At 38.9% G+C, this 12,153-nt stretch overlaps 1 protein-coding gene across 1 annotated transcript in view; it reads left to right on the top strand.

Moving 5' to 3' along the window:
- Positions 1 to 12,153, top strand: part of C25H1orf21 (chromosome 25 C1orf21 homolog) — a 295,363-nt gene that overhangs the window by 244,263 nt on the left and 38,947 nt on the right. The window contains exon 4 of the mRNA XM_003410845.4: positions 6,053 to 6,129. Within this exon, the coding sequence (XP_003410893.1) occupies positions 6,053 to 6,129 (77 nt within the window). The remainder of the gene's footprint in view (positions 1 to 6,052; positions 6,130 to 12,153) is intronic.

Raw genomic sequence — 12,153 nt, 5'->3', positions numbered from 1 at the left:
ACCTGGGAAGTCGTGAATGGGGCCTAAGAATCCGTATTATAACAAACACCCAGATGATTCCAATAAAGTGTAAATGGATCATAACTTGAAAAACACTGCTCTAAAATTACCAGAGGGCCCTTTCAATGGCTTCAACTTAGTCCCAGTTGGACCTAGTTTATTTTAGATACTTAGTTTACAAGTGTCACACACCATTGTAAGAGTTTTTGCTCCCTAAGGGAAACAATATCTTAGCTACCTCTTCCGTCATCTCTTGATTTAATTCTCTTTTCCTGTTCCTGGAACACCCCAGACATTGCATGACTCTCAGCCCCTCTACTGGATCTGCTCCATCTAAGCTGCTTTTACTCCTGAACCACATGTTCCCACCAGTGTTTCCAACAATCAGCCTCTTGCTTCCTGCAGCCCTTCTTAGTTTTGTTTGCTTGTTTCTTTCTTTCTGTCTCTCTCTTTCTAATGAGGCAGATCTCTTTAGCCCTCCCGTTTTACCCTAACAAACAAATCCCAAAGTAGAAGTTAAACAATGTTCATAAACAAATATAAAACTGACTTTTTAATGCAAATGCAGCCAGCCAAAAAGTATGTATATGCTCCCATGTAGCAAGGTGCACTGGTGACACAGTGCTTAAGAGTTTGGCTGCTAACCAAAAGGTAGGCAGTTCGAATCCACCAGCTGCTCCTTGGAAACCCTGTGGGGCAGTTCTGCTCTATCCTATTAAAAAAAAAAAAAAATAGGGTCACTATAAGTCAGAATCGACTCACCAGCAATGGATTTGGCTTTTTGGTTTGGTAGCAAGGTGCTAGGTGTTGTAAGGATACAAAGAAATATAAGAACAAATCCAAATAAACTATGTATTTAAAGTGAATAAAGCCCATAGTGAAACACCACTACACACCGACCAAAGTGGTGATAAACAAAAGGACAATACCAAGTGTTGGCAGGGACGTGGAGACTAAATCATCATGCATTGCTGGTGGGAATGTTTTCCGCTTTGAATGCAGTTTGGCAATACCTTAACTGGTTAAATATGCAGTTAGCACATTTTTGTAAGACGTGTTTGTGAGTGTTCACAGCAGCATTCTTCATAACAGCCACAAACTGGAAACAATCCAAATGTCCATCAGCTGGTGAATGGATAAACAAAATGTGGTACGTCCGTACAATGGAATATCATTCAGCAATTAAAAGATATGAAATACTGACATATGCTACAACATGGATGAACCTCAAAAACCATTAGGCTTAGTGAAAAATGCCAGACACAAAAGTGCAGATATTGTTTGATCGCATGTATATGAAATGTCTAGAAAAGGCGAATTCGTAGAGACAGGGCCTGAGATTGGAAACAGGGCCTAACTACAAATGCGTATGAGGAAACTTTTTGAAGTGATGGCACTGTTCTGAATCTGGCTTGTCGTGATGGTTAAACAACTCTATAAATTTACTCAAGTCATTAAATTGTAGTTTTTTAATGGGGGAATTTTATGAAATGTAAGTTAAACGTCGATAAAGCTGTTAATTCAATAAGGCATATACCATAATGAAATATTCTAGTTCTTTTCTATGCAAAAGAAATAGTATGGTCAAAGTGTGGTCTGTAAATTCTAGGGGTCCCTGAGACTTTCTCAGGAGTCCCTGAGGTCAGATCTATTTTCAAATAATTGAAAGAAGCTATTTGCTTTTCTCACCGTGTTGATGTTTGCATTGATGGTGCAAAAGCAACTGTAGGTAGAGTTTGTGGTTCTTTAGCCTAAATCAAGGCAGTGGCACCAAACCTCATTAGTGATCATTGTATTCTTCACCACCATGCACTCATAGAAAAATAAATTCCAGTTTCACTTAAGAATGTCCTTGATGATACAGTAAAAAAAAAATTATTTTTATTAAATCTTACGCCTTGGGTGCACATATTTTTAATATTCTGTGTGATGAAATAGGAAGTACACATAAAGCATTTCTTCTGTACCCAGGGAAGGTGGCTGTGTCCAGGAAAAGCACTTCTGCAGTTGTTGGAGTTGCAAGCTGAACTAGCAGTTGTTTTGCATGTGGACTAAAACACCATCTCTGCCTCAAAAAGAAAAAATGCCTGACAGACAAGTCGTGGATAGTCACACTTGAGTATTTGGCAAATATTTTTGGCTGCCAATAATAAAATTCAAACTTTGAACCAAAAATTAGAATTTTGGAAAATTCGTGTCCACCACTACAAGCTTGACAGCTTCTCAGTACTCACAGCTGTCCCGATGAGATTGATGGTGATTTTCATAAATGTGATTTTTCCATTTTGTATAATGAAATGTATCAATATTTGGAGAGTTTGGGTCCTGATACTAAAAAGTATGAGAACTGCTGACCCAGTGGCTAGTAGCATGAACTCTGGGGCCGGACTTCTTGGGTTCATATTCCCAACACTACCTCTTATTACATGTATGAATGAGCTCAGCTAAATATGTCATCTCTCTATGCCTCAGCCTTCTCATCTGTAAAATGGGCATAATACTACTGTGTCAGAGAGGTATTTTGGATATAAAAATGAGTTCATATATGTACATATTTATGAACATTAAAATGAGTTAATATAAATAAATCACTTAGAATAGTGCTTGATTCGTAGTTAAGTGCTAAGCGTATTATTGATTTTGGTGAATGGAAATTCATAACGATGAGTAAATATATTTCAAATGCATAACAGAAATCTTTACATAGTCATATGCATAAATCAAATATTTCTTTCTTGAAACTAGAAAATCTGGAGCTGCTTTCACTTCCTTTTGCCTCTGCCTTCCCTTTGTTTCTCCTGCGTCTTCTGAGTGATGTAATGAGGCATAGTTTGTTCTTTGCTGGGCAGCACTGCCCTGCTTGTAATTGAGTCACATGTTGTTTGCGGGTTAATTCTTTTCTTAGGAACCACAGAATGGGTTTTTAAGAAAGATTTATTGAGGCAATGTAATTATGATGGGTACAGTTTAATAAACTGGACATGGACAGAATGCAGTGCAGACCATCTGTATTCTTATAATTAGAAGTCTCTTTCTTGCCTTGGTAGTGTTTAAATTATGGTGTTTCTTTTTTTTTTTTTAAGCTCGAAGAGTTTGGGAGATTATGTGGTAAGAAAAAAAGTACAAGGTTCTGTCATATCAAATATGTCCATTTTCAGTGTTTTGTGCCAAGCAGGCACCGAGATTAAAGTTTAATAACTAACTTGGAGGAAACCTACATCTTCAGTCTTCAAGAGAGCCGAATTTGAGCTATTTTATTTCTAACTTTTAAAAATAAGTTAACCATTCAACAACAAAAAGGCAGACAACCCAGTACAAAAATAGGCAAAGGACTTGAATAGACATTTCTGCAAAGAAGATATACAAAATGGTCAATGAACACACGAATAGATGCTCAACATCATTAGTCTTCAACCAAAAAAAAAAGGCCACATCCGTTGCCATTGAGTCAATTCTGACTGACTCTCATAGCAACCCTATAGGACACACTAGAACTGCCCCTTAGGGTTTCTAAGGCAGTAGGTCCTTATGGAAGCAGACTGGTACATCTTTCTCCTGTGGAGAAGCTGGCGGGTTCGAACCACTGACCTTTCAGGTAGCAGAGGACCACTTAACCACTGCACCACCAGGGCTCCCTCATTAGTTATTAGGGAAATGCAAATCAAAACTGCAGTGAGATACCACTTCACACCCACCAGGGTGCCTATTATCAGAAAAATTGAAAAATAGTAAGTGTTAGTGAGGGTGTAGAGAAATTAAACCCCTCATCCATTGTTGGTTGGAGTGTAAAATGGTGCAGCCACTGTGGAAAATAATGTGGCAGTTCTTAAACACAGAATTACCACATGACCCAGCAGTCCCTCTCCTAGGTATATGCCCCAAAGAATTTAAAGTAGAGACTCAGATACCTGTACACGAATGTTCATTTCAACATTATTCATAATAGCCAAAAATGCATGGATAAACAAAATGTAGTATGTATTTAAACAATGGAATATTATTCAGCCATAAAGAAAAAAGAAGTTCTGACACGTACTCAAACATCAATGAACCTTGAAAACATCCTGAGTAAAATAAAGCAGACACAAAAGGACAGAAAATGTATGATCCCACTTGTATGAAATATCTAGAACAGGTATATTCTCATCTTCATAGAGACAGCAGTAGAAGTGTTTACCAGGGGCTGGGAGAAGGAGTAATGGGGACTTATTGCTTAATGGGTACTGAGTTTCTGTGCGGGGTGCTAAGAAGTTTTAGAAATAGTGGTGATAGTTGCAGAAGATGGTGAATATAATTAATGTCACTGAATTATACACCTAAAAACAGTTAAAATGGCAGATGTTATGTTATATATAGTTTACCACTATATATACACATAGAAAAGTTAATCATTTTTTGTTATCATTCGTTCATTTCACCAGTATTTCCTGAGCACTTCCCATAAAGTGCCAGGCCCCATACTAGACACTGTGGCCATCAACTCCTCCTGGAGTTCAAGTTCCAGTACATTAGAGTTTTCTGATCGCTCTCCCCTTCTTTGTAAAAACTAAAACAGCTCATCTTTTGTTCTCTGACTGTGTTTATACAGCTTAAATGTATGAAAAAGTATATAGTTCATACTTTTAAAATCTTTGTGAAAACATGCTTGAGTTTAGCATAGGAAGATAAGATAGACTGCATGGGAATTATGATTGTTTCTTTTCCAAGAAGAATACAAACAAAATTACCATAGTTTATAGAGTACCAATGTTAATACAGGAGTCCCTGGGTGGTACAAACGGCTAACGTGCTCGGCTGCTAACCACAAGATTGGAGGTTCAAGTCCTCCCATAGACACCTCAGAGGAAAGTCTTGGTGATCTATTTTCAAAAAATCAACCGTCGAAAACCCTATGGAGCACAGGTTCTGTGGGGTTGCTATGAGTCAGAATCAAGTAGATAGCAACTGGTTGAAAGTTACACAGATAAGCTTCTGTTTGATGGTAAATAACAAATAGCCAAGTCCTGTAAGCCAATGAAGTTTTACCGACTTAAATGGCTTTTGCTAGCCTAGGAGAAATAGGAACTCGGAAGAGTTCATTTGGACACCATTGGTTTTATGTGTCACCCCACAGTTGCTCTGCATGTAGTGAGAACGTTGGGTCAACCCATAGATGTTTTTATTCCTCACCGTAGACTTGCTCTGTAATTGTTGACATGACCTCAGAATCCTTAGGTTATATACAGTTACCTATAGAATAGAATGGTCTTTCCTTTGAGTTTAGGGATGTTTTTTGCAAACTAATTATAAAGCACCTCAAATAATTTTTTAAGCTAACGTAAAAATACAGAGCAGCTATATTATAGTGTATTTACTGATCCACTGCTATTTTAAGATTCAAGAATATTTCTTTCCCATGTGACTAGCATACTGGGAATAAGAAATCAGGTTGGATTAACAACTAAAGAAGTGTTTCTTCAATACAGGATAGTATTGAATTTTAATACTTCAATTAAATTCAATTTCAGTATTTAAAAGAAAGTAATGGGTTGAAAGTACTAGCTATTTTTAGTCACATTCTTGTCCCTGCCACTGCTAGGGCCTTGTGCAAAGTTTATATCTCAGTAACCGCAGTTGTCTTTGGTAAATAAAAAGCATTGAAGTTGAAGTCAGTTAACCTAGGCAAAATACACAATGGCTGTGATTGTACTGCTGCTCCTCCTTTGCTCCTCACTGTGACACTAGACTCTTCTGTTCTTTGATTCTCTTGCTATTTTCAGTAACCCCACCTAAAAATTAAATATTAGGTGCACATTGTTTTCTAAACAGAGTGATAGTTGTTGTGAAGTTAATTCTGCTTTTCACGACTTAATGTTCCCTGTTAAAATGTTTGACAGTGTCTACCTGTACCCTGTTACATCTTTACAAGGACATTTGTCCTTCTAAAGTAGCCAGCTGTGGAAAGTCCCAAACACATCTAACATCTCTGTGATGAAAACGCATGCTATTGCTTAATGGCTGATTCTGATCTAGTTTTGTTTTTTTTTTACATGTGTGTGCTTATGTGTTTCAGGAAAAAAGTGCCAGTTCAAACGTAAGACTTAAAACTAATAAAGAGATTCCGGGATTAGTTCATCAACCCAGAGCAAAGTAAGTTCTAGTTCCTATTTTCCTTATGTTATTTTTAAAGATAAAAATGCTTTCAGAATGACTTCCATTTTTGCCTACCATGTACCAAGATTTAGTATGAAGCTTCAGTAATTGAGACGGTGAGTGAGGTTTCATGTAACAGCGCAGAATGGAGAACCTCCCACCCCCAAACAGACCTCAATACATGACAAAGCTGACATTGCAGTTCAATTAGGAGAAAATAGAGGGGAATGTCTTTATGACTTTGGAGTAGGGAAAAATTTTAATAAGATACAAAAAATGCAGATCATAAGAAAAATGACTGCACTGAAATTAAGACTTTCTGTTTATTGAAGTATACCTTAAAGAGAGTAAGTGGCTCCAAATGGGGGAAGACATTTACCACACGTATAATTGGTGGCATATTACCTTCCAGAATATACAAAGTAATTGTACACATCAATAAATAAAAGACAGAGAACCCATAGAAAAATGGACTGAAGACATAGACAAGCATTTGACTGAAGAAAAATGCTGCACCTCATAAACCTACATTGAGTTGCCATTTGGCTGGCAAAAATTTAGAAGTCTGACAGTACAAAAGGTTGACCAGTATGTGGAGTAACCGAAAATCTCAACCCCTGCTGGTACGGATATAAACTGGTAAAATTACTCTGGAAAACAATCTGCATTATTTAGTAAAATTGAACCTAGGGATACCCGGCAACTCTGCCCAAGTTTACGCTCTAGAGAAACTCTTCACATGCGTATTAGGAGACGTATTTTTAAACGTTTACTGCAGCACTGTTTACATAAGTCTTTAAGGCAAAACCAAACTCTGTCCTAAATATAAGGAATGAAACAAAACTGTGGCATATTCTTAGGATGGGAATATGACACATCAGTGAAAATGAATGACCTCCAGATACGCATATCAAATAGACGGATCTCAGAAATACAAGGCCGAAGCAGTGAAGTTGTAGTCCATATCTACATATTGTTCCATTCATATAAAGCTAAAAAACAAGCAAAACTAGGCATTATATTGTGTATGTGTGTATGATAAAGCAATAAAGAAAAGCAAGGAAATGAAAAGATATTAAATTCAAAACAGTGGTTCTTTCTGGCAGGAGGAAAGACCATGGGATTAGGAGCGCTATTTCTTAATCTGGGGGATGAGTGTATGGGTATTCCTTTAATTATTATTGTTCAAAAATGTAGAAATAATTTATATGTTTTCTTTTTACAAGTTGTATGTTTCACAATTAAAAAGATAAAAAGAAGAATGAGTATGAATCAAATCATGTTCTGGAGAGGTATAGTTTTTTATATCGTTCTAGAGCTGAATCTACCATGGCAGTGAAATGTCCTTTGTGTGACTTTGAGGCAGTCCTCTCTTTCTTCCAGAAACAAAATAAAACCAGTTGCTGTAGGGTCGATTCCAACTCATATCACAATCCTATAGGACAGAATAGAACTGCCCTATAGGGTTTCCAAGGAGTGGCTGGTGGATTCCAACCACTGACCTTTCTGTTAGCAGCCAAGCTCTTAACCACTGCGTCGCCAGGGCTCCCCTTTCTTCCAAGAGGCTGTGTTATCCCAGAGGCTGGGACCTACTAGGGTGGTATTTCACCTAAATATGGATGAATTCCCTGCGAGTGCTGATAACACTGGTAAATCTAATACAGTCATGTCCACCCCAAAATAAATTTGATGATTACTTCCATATATGTAATATTAGCCCCATAAATCAAAATCAGGAGACCCTGGGTGGTCCAAAGGGTTAAGCACTAGACTACTTGCCGAAAGGTTGGCGGTTCAAACCCACCCAGAGCTCCTCAGAAGTAAGGCCTTGAGAACTGCTTCCTAAAGGTCACAGCCTTGAAAACCCTATAGAGTACAGTTCTACTCTTGACACACGTGAGGTCTCCAGGAGTCAGAATTGATTCAACGGCAACTAACAACAACAAATCAAAATCATAAGCAGAAAAAGATGTTATCTCTGGATTCTTCCCAGGAAACTGACACAGAAGTAACCTAGTTCGTAATCACTTTAACCTGGCTTAAGGTCTGTGGAATTGCTATAGCCGAAGCCACCATGATGTGGGCTCAGTGATTTAATTTTTACTTTCAAAAAAAATGTAAACATTTAAAAATCCGCTTATCACTTATAATGTCAGTGTCATGTTACAACTGATTTTTTCACCCTTAGGTAACCTTCTTACTAGGCTTCACCACTAATCACCTTTGGGGATAGCAGATATCTGGTAGCTCAGCCAAGGCATCTTTACGTGGAAGCCACTTGATATGTGCTGTTTTTAACTGCTTCCCTTACCTCCGAGTTATACAGAGAGCCTATATTGAGAAGGATTTTGATCCTTTAGAGAGACTGCTTAACTTTGATATACTGAAACAGCACACTTCCCAAACTGGCACATGCTGAAGCTTTTAGAGAAGTTTATTAAAACAGCTCATGTGTTTACAGTCAAATCATAAAGAAAATCTACTGCTTTCCACAAAGCAGCGTGTGTGTGTGTGTGTTTTAAACAGTGAGTCAGAACGTTGGGTGCCCAAAATTCAACTAAGAAATCTTTCTGAGATATAGGATCAAGGAAACCATCATTTACTATGCAACTGTATGAAGAAAAAAAAAAAAAAAAAAAGCCCTGTTGCCGTCATGTCAATTCCAACTCACAGTGACGCTATAGGACAGAGTAGAACTGCCCTATAGAGTTTCCAAGGAGCAGCTGGTGGATTTGAACTGCCAATCTTTTGGTAGGCAGGCATAGCTCTTAACCAGTGCACTACCAGGGCTCCATATGAAATAATGAAATATTCCCCCCCATGAGTGGAAGGACAATCCGATATCATAAAGGCAGGCAATCCCATACCTTTGTTTTACGTAATGCATGGAGCATATCCTTACTGGCTTTGTGACCTCAGGCATGGGACTTCCTGTCTTGAGCTTCAGTTTTCACAGAGGAAAAAGGGAGTGAAAACCCCTGTCTCCTAAGACTGCAGATTAAATGAAACAATGTATGTCCAGTGCTTATTACAATGTCTGGCACTTAGTAAGAGTTCCTCATTAATGAGAAGTAACCCAAATGCCCTTTACCAAGAGACTGGGTGAATGAACTACACTAAATTCATACAATGGAATATTAGTCAACAATTAAAACAAATGTAGTGCCCCAATACACAACACTGGGTGAACCTTAACAAGATAATAGTAAAAGAAAAAGCATTAAGTTCCAAAAGATTACATACAGCGTGTTGCATTCTTTATAAAGTTAAAAACAACTGAAATAAATAATATACTTTTTAGGCACACTTTATAGAAAAAGTATACAAAAGGAAAGTGAGGAAGTGGTGATTGCCTTGGGTTAGGGGAATCACCAGTATGGGGGTGGAGGAAGATAAGTTGTTCTTCCGTGCCATCAAGTGGATTGGGACTCATAGTGACTCTATAGGACAGAGTAGAACTGCCCCATCGGATTTCCTTGGCTGTAATCTTTATGGGAGCAGATCGCCAGGTCTTTTCTCCCTCAGAACCAAACCAAACCCATTACCTGTCGAGTCAATTCCAACTCATATCGACCCTAGAGGTCAGAGTAGAACTGCTCCATAGGGTTTCCAAGGAGTGGCTGCTAGATTTGAACTGCTGACCTTTTGGTTAGCAGCCGTAGTTCATAACTGCTGAGCCACCAGGGCTCCAAAAAACCAAACCTATTGCTGTGGAGTCAATTCTGACTCATAGCGACCCTCTAGGACAGAGTAGAACTACCCCATAGGGATTCCAAGGAGCAGCTGGTGGATTCGAACTGCCAACCTTTTGGTTAGTAGCTGAATGCTCAGAGCCTCTGGGTGGGTCCAAACCACCAGCTTTTCTGTTAGCAACCTGGTACTTAACCATTGCGCCACCAGGGCTTCTTGGAGGATAAGTTGGCTATAGGTCAATGTCAAGGTCCTAGCCTTTGTTTTTGATTTTGCTTTCATGGGTGCTTATTATACTATTTAAAAAAACTAATTAGCTAATTACATAAAGAATATTGAGCCACACATAAACTGTTGAGAGAAGTGTGTCATGAAATGGGGATTAGGATTAATGCAGTTCCCTGAGGTCCAAATGAAAAGTAAGGATGGTGATCATGAAGAAATAACTGTGTGGGGGCCAAGCTCTACCAGGAACCCGCTGGGTAATTGAATTTTATCTCTGCAGGTAAAATGTTAGGGAATTAGGACCTTGCTTTCTCATACTTGGGTGGTGTGGGTTTTTATTTGAAAACTTTACTAAATATTAAAGCCACTTATCTTCTAGTTCTAAAGCTCATTTTGCCCACCACTTGTTAATTTGACTACACTGCATTAAGATTCTACAGTATTCTCGTCCCTAGTCTTATGAAGCTGAAAAGTCACAGCAGGAGGAGCCCGTGACCGAGCAGCGTTAACTCACAAGAGCTTTGCCAGTGCTAACTGGTGGCTACTAACAGTGCTCCAGCAGTGTCTTGTCTTGGTTTCTCCAAGGCTGTTTCAACTATTAGAGAGAAACAGGAATTACCAAGGTGGTTAAGCTTTATTTCTTAAATCAAGCACCAACATACAGGCTTTTAGAGAAATTTTTACATCTAATGAATATTTAAAAAAAAAAAGAAAAACATTGCTGTCAAGACAATTCTGACTCATAGCCATAGCTCTCAACCACTGTGTATCAAGTATTCATACTCTATAAACTACGTAAATCGTATGCAATTCAGTTATCCCTTGGTGGCACACTGGTTAAGAGCTTGACTGCTAACCAAAAGGCCGGCAGTTCCAATCCACGAGGCACTCCTTGGAAACCCTATAGGGCAGTTCTGCTCCACCCTATAGGGGTCGCTATGAGTCAGAATCGACTCAATGGCAACAGGTTTTTTTTTTTTTTTTAATATCTTGAAGAAAGAAAAGTCAGCATGCCTTCCGTTCTTCTCCCTCCCTTACTCAAAATCATGAAGTTGTGCATCAGGAAGGATTTAAGAATCAGGTCGTTTTTCAGGGACTGTTTCTCACACTGCAGTTGGTACTCTTGAAGGTAAAAGCTAATATACAAGCCATTGTGTGGACAGGGTTTCCATATGGGAAGCGTGCATAGTGTTTACGTAGGTGGTGGTAGGTCTGCCCTCGCTGAAGAGTTTATGGTGCTTGTCTCTAGGATTAATCCCTGGGGAACAGCAGAGTAAGGCTTACGCTTTCAGATTACACTGCACCTAAGACAGCCCACAGGAACCGAGGCCCTCGAGTGGGCGTTGGCTCTGTCTGGCAGTGTCTGCTGCGCTTCAGTGACAGTAGAGTTTATCTCCAAGAGCTTATTTAGTGCATTGTGCTTTGATAATAAATTGCTCTTCCATGCAGTCTTTTCCGACTAACACAATCCACATACAATATTTCAAAGTGGCAAGATAGTGAATCCAGCTAGTCAGTGGCTCTTCTTCGTAGGTTATGAAATGAAACAGAGGCAGGCAGGGACGGTGGAACTCCCCTAAGTGAAGGAAAAGCAGGCACCATCTCTGTATTAGTGGGGTGTCATGGGGGAGATGCACCATGACAGGACCAGCAGCCTTCCGTGGGTTAGAATCCTTTCTCACATGTGAAGATGGAAGTTTCCTGAAGTCAGGTAGTACTTAGTTCAGGATGGAGGTGACGTTGAAAATACACTGCCTTGTTTAATTAATTGTGCGCTGATGGCTTTTGTTCGGTTATTTTAACCAAGGGTATATCTATATATATTTGTGTGAGTATATATATATTTTTTTTTTTTCTGGTTAGTATGTATGTAGTTAAACTCTGCAAAGCTGAAACCATTGACGTTTTTGTGTTTGTTTTACCATATATGCATCCTGAGGTCCTCAGCCATCACCTCCAGTCTCTAGCTCCTGATATAGTCCCCTGAGCCTGTGTTAAGTGCATTGTCGATCACAGAGACTGTAGACACACTTTCAGAGTTGCTTTTACTTCAGATCTCGCCACCCCCCGTCCCTCTAATGTGCCTGTATATGATTACTAACCAAA

This window comes from Loxodonta africana, chromosome 25 (genome assembly GCF_030014295.1).
Source record: "Loxodonta africana isolate mLoxAfr1 chromosome 25, mLoxAfr1.hap2, whole genome shotgun sequence".
NCBI classification, from domain to species: domain Eukaryota; kingdom Metazoa; phylum Chordata; class Mammalia; order Proboscidea; family Elephantidae; genus Loxodonta; species Loxodonta africana.
Note: the sequence above shows the minus strand (reverse complement) of the source record. Positions and strands in the feature narration are given on the sequence as shown.